Source organism: Pleurodeles waltl, chromosome 6, assembly GCF_031143425.1.
Source record: "Pleurodeles waltl isolate 20211129_DDA chromosome 6, aPleWal1.hap1.20221129, whole genome shotgun sequence".
Classification (NCBI taxonomy): Eukaryota; Metazoa; Chordata; class Amphibia; order Caudata; family Salamandridae; genus Pleurodeles; species Pleurodeles waltl.
The window spans coordinates 748,430,678-748,446,656 of record NC_090445.1 but is presented as its reverse complement, the minus strand read 5'-3'; the positions used below and the strand labels follow the sequence as shown (position 1 = coordinate 748,446,656).

The 15,979-nt window shown below is 43.5% G+C and overlaps 1 protein-coding gene across 25 annotated transcripts in view; it reads right to left on the bottom strand.

Annotated features, from left to right (window-relative positions):
* The window catches only part of ABLIM1 (actin binding LIM protein 1), a 786,962-nt gene that overhangs the window by 480,580 nt on the left and 290,403 nt on the right, over positions 1 to 15,979 (bottom strand). The window contains exon 1 of one of the 25 annotated variants that reach the window (XM_069239294.1): positions 12,453 to 12,896. The exons of the other annotated variants lie outside the window; for them this stretch is intronic. Coding sequence (XP_069095395.1) covers positions 12,453 to 12,468 — 16 coding nt within the window. The 5' untranslated portion in view covers positions 12,469 to 12,896. Of the gene's footprint in view, positions 1 to 12,452; positions 12,897 to 15,979 lie in introns of those variants that run through there. 25 annotated transcript variants of the gene reach the window in all.

Here is a 15,979-nt window from a genome sequence, read left to right as displayed (position 1 = left end):
GTGTTCGTCATTCCTTTGTTCTGAAAAGATGACCTGAAAATAGGTGATTCCCCAGGCCACTGGGGGACCCAGCATTTGTGTTTATCCCATATTGGATGAATAGATTATCAACTAGAACAAAAGTGGTAAACTCACAAAAGACAAGTGGATATCTTGACATCTTGGAAATTACGGTTCACTGTAGCCGCATTCGTGGCAGCTGAGAGAAAGCAGGTGTGTGAACAAAAGTACCCTCCCCCTCACTGCCCTTACTGAGGGTGAACGACCCACAATAGTGAGGAATGACATGAGTGTGGTGTGGAAGAAAGGAGCAGATGTGATGAGAAGTGCATCCAGGTGAGTTTGTTCATGATTCTTGTGTTGGGTGTGTGTGTGTGGCATGTGCACACACCTCAGGAGTCACAACCTCTGTGGTGATGTGGTAGAACATGAGCCGGGGACGCACATGTAGGAGAGAAGAACTGGAAATAGTGCTGGCACCACAGAACACCCCAAATTAACGTTTCTCTATCAATAGCATATACTAGGTATTATTTATAAACACTACATCTTATTCTCATAAACCCTTGAAAAAATCCAGAGTGAGTGCAAGTGGACAAACAGGAATTACAGTCACTGTAGTGCTTTCTATACACACCCGGCATGTAATGCACTACTAAAAAAGAATCAGGTTGGTGTACTGATTGGTAAGAATAAGCATCCGTTATCGAGCATCAAAATACCAGACGGAGTAAACTGTTCCTCACAAATACAAATGTTATGATATAATGTGCACAGTTGGGGCCCTCGGTGAAGTGAATTGTGACCTGTGAGGTGAGCAGAGGACGTGGGGTGTGAGGCCATTCTAGTGGTGCAAAGAGGTGTCACTTCAATAACGCTTAGTGAAAAGGCAAATCTTTGGTCAAATCTGGGGTGAAGGCTCACTAGGTCCCTAACCTTACCCACGGGGGTGACATGGCCCTCCTGCAGATTAGAAGAACATTGGAAAAGTTCACTGTCTCCGATGACTGTCATCGAATGGAGGATAAGTTTGCATGGCATCATAAAAAGAGGGCATGCTGATTGGTCGAAAACGTCAGTCTCCTGCGATCCAGGGGTCTTCCGACTGAAGGAGGTGCAGTAGTATTCACTATACCATGTTCCTACGAGGCTTGTGTGCTCCCCAGGCATTGTCTATACTCCTGCATCTGCAGCTTCCAAGGCTACAGAGGGGAGTGCAGCAGTACACATTTCCCTTTCTCTTCATGCAACTGAACAAACAGGAAGTTCATATTCCCTCCTCTTCCTCCTGCAACTAACAGCAGAGGCAGCCAGTCTACAAGAAGACAGACTACCTTGTCCAGCAACGGCTCTTTCCCTAGTAGGAAGCTCCCTCCTCCCCCAAAGATTCTTCTGAAAACTGTATTTTTAATTTCAGAAAGTAGGGACGGGTAGGGGAATAGGGTGCTTTTAAGAACTAGGCATTGGTAAGGGTATTGGTTGTACAAGGATTTTTTAGGGTTCAGGGGTGGGTATTGGGTAGTAAGGGTGTTCTTAAGGTTTAGGGGTGTGTAGAGGTATTGGGTTGTAAGAGTAATTAAAAAAGGGGGTTTGGGTGCCCCCCCTAACAAAAAAACAAAAAAAAAAAATATATATATATATATATATATATATATATATATATATATATAAAAATGTATAATGTATATATGTATAAACGTAACCTACTAATGCGTACCTTAGATAGGCCAGCAATGTGTGGTAATGGCTTGCGAGGTAAAAAGCATATACATGGTAAAAAAAATGTGGGGTAACAAATGCGATGTAAAGGCATGCAATGTATCTCCCTGCGTTGTTCCGCATATGTTACATTAGTTCTTCAGGAAGATGGTGGTGCGTTAATAATGACTGTAAGAGGCACGTACACGCAATCATTAAGAGTTATTATAGTTCGTAATAAGAGTGGAAAAGTGGAGAGGGAAAGAGAGCAAGAGAGAGAATGGGGAAGACGAAGAGGAGATTTATGGGGAAGAGAGGGGGAAGGGAAGGAAGCGTTGGACATCAGTAGGTAATCAATTTCAGATGAGCGGCCCCTTGTCTCTAGCCATCTTCCTTTTAGGTGAAGCTCACCCTAGGTTTCCACTTCTCCCAGACCATGGTCCCCAGGTAATCTTCCTACTTGCCCAAAGGGCTATCCTGACAGGTTGGTGAGTTCTCTTCTTCATGGATGCCATTCAGAGGTGCACAGCAGCCCAGACTATCCTTTTCTAGGGGTCATGAGCTGACCCTAAGGCCTCCCTCTGCCTGTGCCACAGAAGAACCAAAACCGGGTAGGGCCTTTTCTCTGGATCTCCTTGACATGCGTATGTGAAAGGGTAAGCGCTGGTATTCCCAAACCCATGTGGAGCCAAAGGGGGCTGAGGGAGAGATGCAGGTAGATGTACCAGGAAGCGGTCTGTATGCTCACTTTTAGGAGGAAGCCTACCTACTTTCTTCCCGTGGTGCCACTCTTGAGGGAACCAAACATCCCTCCACCACAACAATGCAACTAAGCCAATGTCTATGCCACTTTAGTATGTCATAGCGACCAAAAATGTTCAAAATGTAACCTTCGTTAACACACAACATAATTGTGCATCTCAGCGCTTCCCATCACTGGGACCCCTGAAACCTTTACTAACAGATTTCTGATTCCTTCATTACCCTCGGTAGGCAAAGAAACATCGAGGAAAGGAGTTTTGAAAATGAGAACTGGTCCTGTGGATAATATTAGCACAGAATGTTAAAGCGCATAGAAACAAGTCTGTTTGTGGTGCACACTATGCACCTAATCAAAAACATTAAGCAACTTCTTATTTTTAGACTTTTAAGTGTGAAATATTTTATGGTGGGTTTGCACTTTGTTTCAGCTAGATGGGACCAGATACCCCACATGGATACCATATATTCATCTTTCCTCTTGTTGGAAAAGCCATGTAATGTTCTCTTTCTAGCTTGTGGGACATGGAACCAGCTTTATCATCTGTTGAATAACTTCCCCACATAGCTCACTGGAAACAGCAGGCTCTAACGACATGACACTGAGACGAAGAGTTGGCGTGATTCCATGGCCCCCCTCCCAGGGGTGATCTTGCAGTACTGCCATGGCATACTCTACAAGGGCATTGTGCTGTGACAGATGGACTAGGAACTCGGTAGTCTGACCCATGCAGATTCGTGCAAAGAAAACAAAGCCAGTGCTCCACATAGGGAGAGGTATTCACTGACCTTTAGCCTGGATAGCAAACTGTGAACTCATACAGAAGTGAGGGAAGGATGGCAAAAGAAGCCTCACCCATTAGAGGAGGCTAGTACTGTGAGGAGGATGGAATACAGCATTTAAAGACAGACATCTTTCTGCCTCACGCCACTAGCTAGAGCTCATGTTGTGCCATAATAGGAGGGACTACCTCTTCCAGGCCTATATTTTCTCTGAGTGATGTTATTAGTACTTTTGCTTTCATCATTGTGAAAAGCAGCTCTACAAGTAAAAGAACGTAAAAGGTGTGAAATAACTTTCACATACCGTTGGCCAACGGAAGACTCTAATCTAGTCCACCACTGCAAGTCCCAACTAACTACATACTATGGCTACTTCTTGGCATCTCACAATGACAATCAGATTTGGGATGATATTACCAAAGTTCATCGTAGCAGATCTCTCCGCCATTTCTCCCTCTAATGCAGAGGTCTTCAAACTGGGGGGCAGGCACCCCTAGGGGGGGCCTCAAGTGATTCCTGGGGGGGCGCCAGACTCTCGCCAAAAGCAGCATTATACAGGTAACAGGCCTTTGTTTTAAGCAGAAGCATGTTATTGCATTTAAAAAAAGGTAACAGTACTTAACTGCAATGTTTAAATAGGTCTAGACATATTTAAACATTGCCATCTTTATAAAATAATTGTGAAAACGTCTGTGGGGGGAGGGGTGCCCAATGATTTGTATTTTTCAACTGGGGGGGGCGCAACATTAAAAGGTTTGGAGACCACTGCTCTAATGTATGCCCGCTCAAAATATCTCAGAATGGACAACCCAGTGCAGTAACCAGCTAAGTGGACTATGAACATAAGAAAGACCAGAAAAGGACCTACAGAGCTTCTCAGAGCTGCCAGTTTAAAACCATAAACTGTGCGTCTATCCCTCACACTTCTTCATCAATCACACTAATGTGCGCTGCATCACACAACATGATAACCGCACCTCGGTGGTCAACACACACAATTGGAAAGACTTCCCACATAGGATTAAAACAAAGATAACATCCTCCCACCACATATTTTACACAGAGTAGCACGCTACCATTGTGGGCGAGTGCTGCAGCACCTCACGTAGAGGTAGTAAGCGCTATATAAATGTTGCAATACAATACAAAAATCTCTAGTCTTTGAATTTGGCTAGTTATTGTTGGACTGGGTGACTTGGTGTTCTCAAGCTGACCTCGCTACTACAGATGACTAGCCTCATTAGAGTAACGTTAGCCTGACCAAGAGTTGAGTAACGATCACTATGGGTGTAATGCTTAAATCATTTTTATGTATCATTGAAAGGGCTGCAAAATTTAAATCGAGATGGAGATATAGATCATGAGGTTAAGGCACCTCCTGTTAGGATATGTGTACAACATCCACCTCCCATGTTTGTCTATGCATTTTTCAGATCCATCAAATGAACACTACTTTCCAGAGCTGTCAAATGAGCGCCTCTCTTTGGCTCATTAAAATACTGTTCTCAGCTCATTAAGTCTTTAATTACTTAACGCTGCATAAAATGTAAACTGTTGTTATCACTCGGCGAGGCGTTCACACAGAAATTCAGTGCATCAAATGAGCATTGCATGAAAACAATGATTGTAATCATCACTACTGCTGAAAGCAATTGCTCAAGATTTGCTCAAAATGAGAAATTTAGGAGGGTTTTCTCCATGAGCACAGTTACAGATTTCAAAGAGTTACAACATATGTGTTTCTTGAAGATTAGACTGAAAAATGATGATCTGCTTTTGACAACTTTTCATTTGATTTTGTTCAGTGCAGAGCTATTTTCAGCATAGTGTTCACCTTCCTTTGAGTCCATTTTTTTGTGGTCCAGGTTCTACTGATGAGTCTTCATAAATACCTCTATTCGCTTTTGACTCTTAATAAGTCACTTGAAGTGTCTGATTAACAGCTCAGAGGGGAGTGACTGCAATTGTGATGTCATCCACAAATGGCCACTGCAGTAGAGGCACAGCAAGGCTTGAAACAGATGAGGCAACTTTTGGTTATGGGCTTAAAATGAGTTACCGCTCTGTTGGACTTTTTTACCTAGTAGAATGCACATATGCCAAAGATGACAGGACAGCAACTGGAGTAGACCAGTTTAATGCAGTCGATTTAAGAACAACCTGGCACTTTACTGCTTTGATTCTACTCTCAAAACCTCTATTACAACCCCTCAAGGACCACTCATCCCAAGTACCCTACTTACCATCATCTCACAGGAATACTTTCTTTCTCTCTCTCTCTCTCTCTCTCGCAGAGTTACTTAGAGTCTCTCTCTTCCCCAAGATACACAACCTATCCGAAGAACAGGTACACCACATATCATCCTCATTAAAATTTACAAGAAATTCTAGGCACCTCTTTATATACATCTACACTGCTCAACATGCTGACAACAACAACTATAGTCAACATCCTAGAAAAAGTTGTTACATTCCACCTCTAACATCACTTAAACAATAACATCTTTGGCGAAAGCTAAACAAATGTTCGACCAATACACTGAACTGAGACAGCCAAGATAAATGGCTGTGATGGCCTACTCAACATGGCAGAAAAGGATCACTCCTTGTCCTTCCTGTCGCCTGCATCTTGGTCAGCAACAACATTCTACTTAGCTGTCTCCAACCAGTATGCAACAAAATTGTACTTAGCTGTCTCCAACCAGTAGCAGGTATCTGGCCAAGTGATAAAGTGGTTCTTTTCCTTCCTGGAACAATGCAAAAAAGAGTTCAACTCAACAGCTATTTCTCTCGGGTACTCTGTCACAAGCGGAGCGCTCAAGACTCTCCTCTAGCCCGCATTTTGTGTAATTCCTATATGAGGCCACTCGTGGACATACTCAGGATTCACTTCTACTCAACCAAGGACAACACACACATATATCTGTAGACTACTGTGAAAGGCTAGTTTGACAATATTTTGGAAGGCTTCTAAGCAGCTCATTTTGGATTAGGCAAAAGATATTAATATTAACAGGTCCAAAACAAAAATATTGGTAATAGAACCGCTTCACCTCCTCACACATGTTAACATTCAATTCACAATCCTACGTTCTTTGGAGACGCAGTTACCATAGAAACCAAAGTTAGAAATCTAGGTGTGATATCAGGGGTTAATATAAGCCCTAACTCCCAAATGGGGATAGCAGGCAAGTCCCCTTTCTAGTCACCAAAAATACTAAATAAAACCATGCCCACAGAACCTCACTCAGTGCTAGTAGGTGCCCTGGGTTATCTTCCGTCTCACCTACAGCAGTGCCCTGTATGGAGCCATACCCACTTACCAATTAAAGATGCTCGACTGATAAAAGCCTTAAAAGGTCAGCACAAGCCTACCTACAGAATAAAATCACACACTACTAACTGGCCCACCCTTTGTAGTCAACAATTACTATTTTGTCCGTAAATATAATTCTGTAGCTGGAGGATTACCATTTCACCATAACCCCAAGATAGCAATGTGGGACCGTAGAAACCCATTACATATGTTTATACTGTATGTTTATTTTAGAACAGTTAACTTGGAAAATGTGTGTTTTTTCAGTTAGGGAAAGTTTATTTTAACAGTAAATCAAGTAGTGGACTATATTGTTTGTCTATCTAAAGAGAAAGACGAGAAAAATACTGAATTCTGTGGTTAAGACCGTAATACTTTAACACAAAACACTCTTTTCTTGTTAAATACACACTTTGTAGGAGAGAGAGAATGTTAAAGTCATCCTTCTGGTGCTTTCTCCAAACTGCAGCTAGCAATGGGCACTGACTGAAATTGGAATGATTAGGTTTCCTATTGCTTTCATGAATGGAAAGTTATTAAATAACCGACAATGGTGAAAGTAAGTGGAGCAGTTTTGGGATATCCTAAGGACGAAACCCATACTTCGCCTTCCCTTCACAGGGTCCTGTGTATTTTGTGCAATAAAAGCACCCAAACATGTTTTATTTCTTTTTCAAGCCATTATTCAACAACATAAGAACGTGATTATCAGCTGATGACACAATCATCGTATAATATAAATATGTTGAGCTATTTTCTGGATACAAATAGATGCTTCTAGCTTGCCTACTATGTTTGTGGAGGGTTTTGGACTATGAACACAATGCTAGTGTCTTCTGAATTTCTTTTCAGTGGTATTACAGACAATGATTTTGAAGTTGATCATTAACTTCCCAATACAATAATAATGTTCTGTGGTCTTTAAAACAGGTCTCATGTCATTCTATTCTGTGCAGTTTGGCTTCTGTTTCCTGGATGCAAGATTTGAGGATGGCTTTGTTAAATCCTGTTTGTTTCCACCTAGACAGCTCCCCGGTCTTTTTAACTTTTCCCTACTTCATTTCTGTCCCCAAACACACCATGACGTTTCCCAACCTACCACGACGAAAATAGGAAAGCTATATTGGGATGGCTGTGATATCATCCCCCCAAAATAGAAGGTAGGCAGCTGAATGTGTTTGGGAGTGTGGTGACTGTCCAGGGGTCAGAGGGGTCAGTGGGAACAGGTGGTCAGAAGCAAAAAGCAGCATCCATTTCTGTCATCTGCTGTACTGGGGTGGCGCAGGCTTATGGCTGGCTTCACCCTCCCTTTTCTGATCTTCCAGGATTCCCTAAAGTAGACCGGAGAACTGAAAAATTGATTTTTCTCACCCTGGGTCATGTAACATTCTCCCACAGTGCCTCCCATACATGGAAATTTAGGGAGAAGAGGGTGAAAAACCCTCTATATTCAAATCATATCTTTCAGGCCCCTTTTCAACTTTTATCTCTGTCCTGGCCGAAGACTGCTGGGAAAATGTGACTCGAAGCACATCAAATTAGGAGAAACCATTGGTGCTGCTTGTGATGCCATGACGCAATGTTCACGTGCTTGCAACGTGACATTTCCAGGCCTCAGCACAGAGGCCAGGAACACAGGGTGGCCTCCTCACTCCATGTTATCATGGACTCTGTTTCCAGTTCTGAGTTTTTGTGTTAATCGAATGGCTTCCTGAGTGCTGCAACTCTGGTTTGTTGTTGTTGATTTAAATAGACAAATACACATGAAAGCAACAATTCGTAGGTGAAAAACAAATGTCTGGAAATGGTTGCCTGGCATTGCATTGTTGTGGAACCAGCACTGCAGTTTGAGATGAGAAGACACCCATACAGAATAGAACCATAAAGGGATGTAGCCAATGTTAGTGGTGCCATTTTAATAGAATTATAGGGGAAGAGAAAGTGATATCACATGACCTTTGACACTGATAAAATCACCGGAAGAAAATGCACAAGCCTTTGACTGAGATGAGATCCCCCTTCACTCCTACTGCTGATTTCTTGAACCCTAAGACCACCTGTAGGATGGCGGTGTCATACACAGCAGAAAGCAAACTCCGGGTAGCTGCTTCTCCCTCTGATATGAAACATACGCGTTCATACTGAAATTACCTCACCTATAGCCTCCTAGGCTTTTAGAGATGTGTAACTACATGCTAACATACACCACATATTGCAAGGCGATCAGAGTTCCAGGCTGACCTAAAGAGTGTGAAATGTACACCCAGACACTCCACACTAGCTTAAGTTGCAGCATTGGCAGACATACACTATATAAATACCAGGTACATAACATAGCATGCTACGTGTGATGATGATGTAACATATTTACGCATTATGCAGTCAAGCTGGCAAAATGGTTCAATGGTTGTTAATGAGTTGGTTAACTGTAAGCCTCTTCCATAGCAAGCACTAAATAAACACATAATGACCCAACTGATCCAGGCTGGTACTGCCTAGCAATTTTCATATGATGCTCCATGAGCTGCATGCCACCCATTGGGTGTTCTAGGCACAATCAGTAGCTTTAAGACACTGGGGCCAGTTTACAAATGTCTGGGGAAAAGGAGTAATTTTCCACATCAGTATAGTTTAACCTAAACGTAATTTGTCCTTAATCTTTTGACTATTGTGAACCCACACTTAATCATTACTGGAACCCAGAGACCCCCCTGAATCTTTATTGGAACCCGGGGACCCCCACTAAGTCATTATAGGAAGATATGGAGCCCATCTAAGCATTTTCAATGATTTGAACCACAAAAGAATACACAAAAAATACAGAAACAAGCATCCATCAAACAAATACATTGGGAATACACAAATGATGAAATATTGTTTTTAATGCACCATATATTTTTAAAATATTAATAATTTTAATGGCAAGGGTGGAGGATTTCTCAATTAATTGAGGCAACTCATTATCAATGCTATATTCTGTTTTGTGCATTTGCCCTCCTCCCACAAATCAATCTGAGCATACTAACTTAATTTTTAGCCTCCAATTTCAAAGTCATTCAAATTTACAAAGCATTTAAAAATAATAATTTTAAATTTTGCTTCTTTGTGTGTACATATTTTATTAATGTTTTTGATATATTTTCTAAGCAGTCGTGGACCTCATTAGAAGAATTTTCGACCCCCACCCCAGAGATCCTGGAATATAGGTTAGAAACCATTGCTCTAATAAGGGTGTTCCAACTCAGACACATAAAATTGACATTGATGCATAATGTGCAAAGCACATATAATGTATGTACAATGGTGGAGGGTTCACATATAATGATTTGTGATTACCTGTCATTTTCCTAAAAACTACAAGTGAGTAATATGTGCTAAGAGGCATATTCACCAATTGCATTTTCTAGAACATGACAAAGAGCTCATACATATGCATATGTTTTTGTAGTAAATGTGGGAAAGACAAGGGGAGAGGCTGGAAAATGGGGAGTACCTATTACTAAATGGTAGGGGTCTAGGGAAACCTATGGAGGTATTCAGGGAGGAACATGGTAAACCAAGCACCCTCCCACAAAACAGTAAGGCCATTGCTATTCACAAGCTACTCTTCTAAAGTTGCTTCAGCTCCAAATACACAAAAGGGTAGTAGTAAACGTACTCCAGCCCAGCCGTGTAGTCAGCCTAGAAAGACACTTGCCAATTAGTCACAAACTATGAGTTGACCAGAAGTACATGTATGGGGTACAAACATGAAATTTTAACCTATGCATATTTCGTTTGCCAATGCTAGTGACATTTGCACAAGAAAAGCTGATGGGAGAGGGAAAATATGTAGTAATCAGGTGTACAAACTTTCTGTCCTCTGATACTTGCAATGGTGTGTTAATTTTGCCTCAGTGTACCATGTGCGGTAAATATTACTGGCTGAATAATCATGCTAGTGCATATTGAGGGCCTAAGAAGTGTAAATAAAATTTACATTACTTGCATATGCCCACCCCGTACCCATCTGTCACTATCTCAACAGTAGCTCACTCATTCATAAATTATGCGCAGTGAAAACACCAAATCTACTGAGCACACAAACATTAAGTGAGTCAACACAGTAGGAGATATGGTGTTCAATGCAGTTTCTGATTCAAGGTGACTGAAGAAAACTTGGAATGGCTCACGGGCCAACTACATCATGTTGGTACCTTAACTAATCCATGGCCACTTCATTCAAATGAAACAATATAAGACAGCTCAGTGCACTGAGCACTGCAGGCACCAGTGTGTGATCTGCAGGCCACAGGCTCGAAATAGGCTCAAGCATGTGCCCAACTAGGTTCACTTCCAGTTTAGGGGCAGATTCTGCCTTGGGTGGGGAGGTATCCCGGGGGATGGGTCCCTCCTGCCTACCAGGACTCAGGTGTGCGTCCGTTCCAGTGTCTTCTCATCTATTTCTCGTGCTCAAAATAGGAGGAATTGCTCTGCTGAAATGAACCCAGGATCTGGACTAGACATATGAAAAGGAAGCTGGTAATTCTGGTCTGTGCTTGTTAGTCCCCACTTCAGGCCAGGAATCGGAAATAAATGCAGTGCAGCGAAGGAGTTACCAGCCGGAATGTGTGGCGGGGGCTTAGCTTCCCTTGGTCCAGCAAGGGGCTCAGAGGCCTACTGGGCCACTGAACCCTTACTGTAGCTGTGTTACATAATTCAAAGAGCAGCCAGGGGATGCATCTCCTTCCTTACCCTAGGGCCATGGCACACTGGTTACGCTACTGGACCCCGGTAATTTCAGTATCCTGCATCACTCATTATCGGCCCCTTAGAAACAAGCAAAACTACATTGTAATTGCAGCTTCTCCTCTTGACTGTAATGTGTGATCCTAAGTGGAAAATATACTCTTGATGTGCCTCAATTATCTTTTTGTACCAAAGTGGAAATAGTCAAATATAACCACAGAACCATATGTATGAAGTGTCCTGTTACTACCTTCCACTAGAATAATTTACAATGGATGAGGTAAGTAAAAGCCCTGTGGTGCAGCACAACGAAGCAATACAAATTGTCCCGTACGTTGTATCATTGTTCAATCCAATACAATATAAAATATCTTCCATGGCTTGTTGGGGGAAATTTAGCAAAGCCACAGTTAACCTGGTTGCTGTTATGTTTTTTATCATGAACTGAGCATTAGGTTTCTAATAGATGAAATATGGAATTTCCACTGTGAGTTCGAACTTAGCAGGCTATACTGACACAGCAAATATAACCATTTGCTTTAGAGGGTAGTTCTATGATGGGCCTGTACACATACTGGGAATTCCACCACACTTGTAAAGCCCAATTTAAGGGAACAATTAGCACCGCCACGGTCATCCCAAAGGGAGCCTTTTCATCACGTACTACTTTGATAAACATCGAAGCCATGGAACTCGCTGTATCCTGACCCCCCTTGTGAACCCCAGTGATTCCAGAAGTCCACTCCCGGCTTCCCCATTTCCCTGCATTGCGTGATCCTGGGCAAATACCGTTATATACATGTCGTTGCCTCCATTCTAGTATCCAGTCCACATTGTTAGCGCAAAGAAACACCCCAACACCAAGCACTTAGGGCTATTCGGGCAAAAATAATAACATTTACATTGCCCAGATCACCCTGTAAGACAAGTGCCACGACACTTCGGTGGTATAGCGCCATGCAAGGATCCTACACAAATGAACGAGAACGATGCCGCAGCAGCTCGCGCGCCCCCATCTTTTTCTGGTTATCATCGCCTGGAGTCAACGATAAGCAGAAGGCACGGGGAGCATGTGAACGTCTCGTGCGACGGCGACAGCCCGGCGCCAAAAACTGCGACAGCATCATCGATTTGCAATCATGGCGAAGGCTCCATGTTGGCCATTTACCTTGTTCCTTCACCATGACAGCGCTCCCGGCTCCGCCGTGCGGTGAATTCAGCAGCGGCTGCAGGCGCGCCTGTGGGCGGGGGCGGGAAACCTCTCTGAGGCGCTCCTGTTTATCCAGCAAGGTGGGAGCAAATCAATGGCAGGACGGAGATCCAAAAATGCTGCTTCACGTCACAAAAAATAAAACCTGCAGTAATCCTTGTGGATGCTGGCACTCCCTCCCAGGCTGGCTGCGGCTGCTTGATGCGGCTGACAGAAATGGCAGCTCCCGGCTGGACTCTGCCCCAGTGCGCCGCTGCTGCCGGAGCTGGCAGCTGCTGGGCTGAAACAAATGCAGCATTCCTAGCCCAAGCCCTACTCTGACACCACCTTACATTCCTTCATCAGGGCGGCATGGCACATTCCCTCGCAGTGACGCCCCTCTCCCAGCACATGCCCTGCCCGGCAAACCTCTCCTCCGCCAGCAGAGGCAGCCCTCCCTAGCCTGACGGAGGAAGTCCTCTCCCCTCCCTCGAACTAAAGGCTCTGTTTCCAGCAAAGGCACCTCTGACCCCGCAACCCGCTCTCTGCTGCCCCGCACAGCTCACTATTAAAGTACCTGAAGCTTCGCCTACAGCTCAAGTAATCATCTGCCCCCTCCTGAAGCCACCTCTGCTTCACCAGCAAAGGTACCCCTGCCTTTCCTACAAAAGACAGCTCTCTGCCCCTCTCCCTCCAACAAATTCACATTAGCTGTCCCAGAAATGCCCCCTGCCCCTCACCTCTCAGCAAAGATACCCCTCTGTCCCAGCAAGAGGTAACCCTTTTGTCCCTAGCCCGGAAGAAGCACCTATCTGCCCCAACCAAAACACATTCACTTAGAAATAGTTTTGTATAGCGCCACACTTCACTAACTCCACTTCAGAGCGCTACTTAAAAAACACCCTCACAGAATGTATTTCCAGTTCACTAATGGTAGATGTCCTGCCCAGTAAAGCCGAACCTTCAGGTGTATAACCCCTTCCCACTATTCTCTAAAAGTACTCCTCGCTGCTAGTAACCCTGCGAAGGCTGCTTCTCTGCTTGCAGCCCTACAAAGCTACCCATTTCTGCACCCATTAACCCTGCAAACAAAGCCTTCTCTGCTCCAAACCCTGCAAAGGTATCTCACTCTGACCCCTGGCACCATTGCACGTAGAGCCTCACAGAGAGACATCATTCTGGTGTTGCTATCCAGCTAGAAAGGATGTCAATTGTGCAACTGGGGCCACCGTAGGGAAGAGGGGCTGATCCCAACTCTTTTTACTGCCCCAGTCAGAAGAGGAACAGTAAGGTCAAAGAGGGTCTTATAAGGGGTCATCTAGCAGTTGGTGATCTTGACTGGTGCCAACAGGACATCTCAAGCTTTCTGATGATCGATGTCAGCAGTTTGATGTACTGACTGTCAACACCTGGATCACCCGTAAGCTAACCCAACCTGTGTAATCTATAAACTTGCAGCATATGTTATCCAAAAATATTTGTCAGAGACATTTATTTTGTCGCATCCATGGTATTGCCATTATACATTATCCGATGTCCTCACATCCAGAAAGGGGTAGGGATAGCAATGCTAAGGACACAAGTTCTGCCCCAGGTAAACAAGCCCTTCTGCTACCACCCAGCGCATGCTAAAGACATTTTGAGCAATATCATAGGATGAGACCATTTGAACAGCCTACATTAGGAGCTGATTGGCTGGGACAGCAACCTATCTGGAAACTGGTCACAGACCCCCACCTTGTATGTTGAAAGAAATTGGATAACATGCACCAGAAAGCAATGGATGTAAAACTGTATATAAATGTTAGTATTGGTCTATATTATTAGAGTACAAAATTGATAGAACAATGGATTTAGACATGATAATGTAAATCTTTGTGTTAGATGTGTGCAAGAAATTATTTTACATTATGCACTTTGACACCTGAAGAGGTCAAGTCTACTGTATAGAAAGTTACAAATAAATAAATGCACACCCTCTACTACCCAGTAAAGGAAAGGGTTTTGCTCCTGCACAGAATATATACCATTCACCCCAACCAGACTGAAATCTGTCTAGAATACCTTACGTTCCAGTTCAGAGAGACCCTTGCCTAACATTTCAAGCTGTTCTGTTCTTAGTGGAAAATGACCAGTTCTGAATTGCATATGATAGGCCCTACCTGAAGCAGCATAGTAGCAAAAAAGAAGGGAGACTGGAATGCAGCCTGAGTGACTGCCTGTGGGTGAGACTTTTATAAGCATTCTAACCATCCCCTAAATGTGGATCTTGTGTTCTTTGTGCTGCAGGATTCAAGCTGCATTTTACTGACAAGGCTCCACTAGTCTGGAACAGGTCTTGTGTTACTTGTGTTCCTTACCAGAGATGACCAAGCCTGACAGATCGGGTCCAATCTTATTGGAGAAAGAGCTGGTCTGATATGTATAAGATGATGAATTAACTCATAGCATTACCTGAACACAAGGGCCCAGAGCTGCCTACACACTAAGCCAGTAACCCTTCTGGCTCACAAATTAATAAAATACCAGTTGGCATGGGAAGTTCGATCAATACATACAACAATTTTTTTCTCTTATTTGTTATATCAATTTACTTTTTTCAACTAGAATTCCTATTTGATGTCACAAATTAAGTACGCTTTTAAATATGAAATATAAAAACCTGGTGTGCCTTATCTAGGCAGTTGATCCAGAAAAGAGTCCTCATGTTCACAATTATCACAGATGGGAATGCACCCATAAGAAGTTATTTTGAGCTTTACACAAGAAAGGGATATACTGTGTGATAGGTAGGAAAGTAATTGCATGTTATAGCCCTGAATAAGTGGTGTTATGGTTGCAAAACATGTTTACTGTACTGTGACAATCCGTTACATGCAGGAAAGATGATCCATTTGTTATGCTATACTGTGTATTTGTAAAACGCACTACCACCCTTGAGGGTATCCTGGAACTGACTAGGTGTGTGTGCCGGCCTTGCTTAGAGGAGCTTGGTTAACAGAGAGGCCAGCTCTTCAGCATCTTGAGGAATTCAAGAAGAGAGGAGGAAGCTCTCGTGTTGAGTGGGTGTTTGTTTCATGCTTTCAGAGCGATGCAAGAGAACGCCTGTCCTCCTGATCTGGTTCTGGGGATGTGTGGGATGAGTGCAAGTAGGAGTCCGGCAGAGCAGAGGTGTCTGATGGAAATGAGCAAGTGTTCAGTTAGGTGGGGTCTAAGTTGTGTACTGACTTGCATGTGTGTGTGAGGCATCTGAAAAAGGCATGTTTGTGTATTGGGAGCCGGTGGATCTGCCTGAGGTGTGGTGTGATGTAAGTTCTATATGGGAGGTTGAAGATGAGTCTGACTGCAGAGCTCTGGGTGGTGTGTAGTCTTCTGACAAGCTGCTTGGTAACCCCTGTGTAGGGTATGTTCCTATAGTCCAGCTCGTGACTAGGGCATGAGTGACAGTTTTTCTGATGTTGCTTGGGAGCCATTTGAAAATCTTCTTCAGTGTCTTCAGGGTTTGA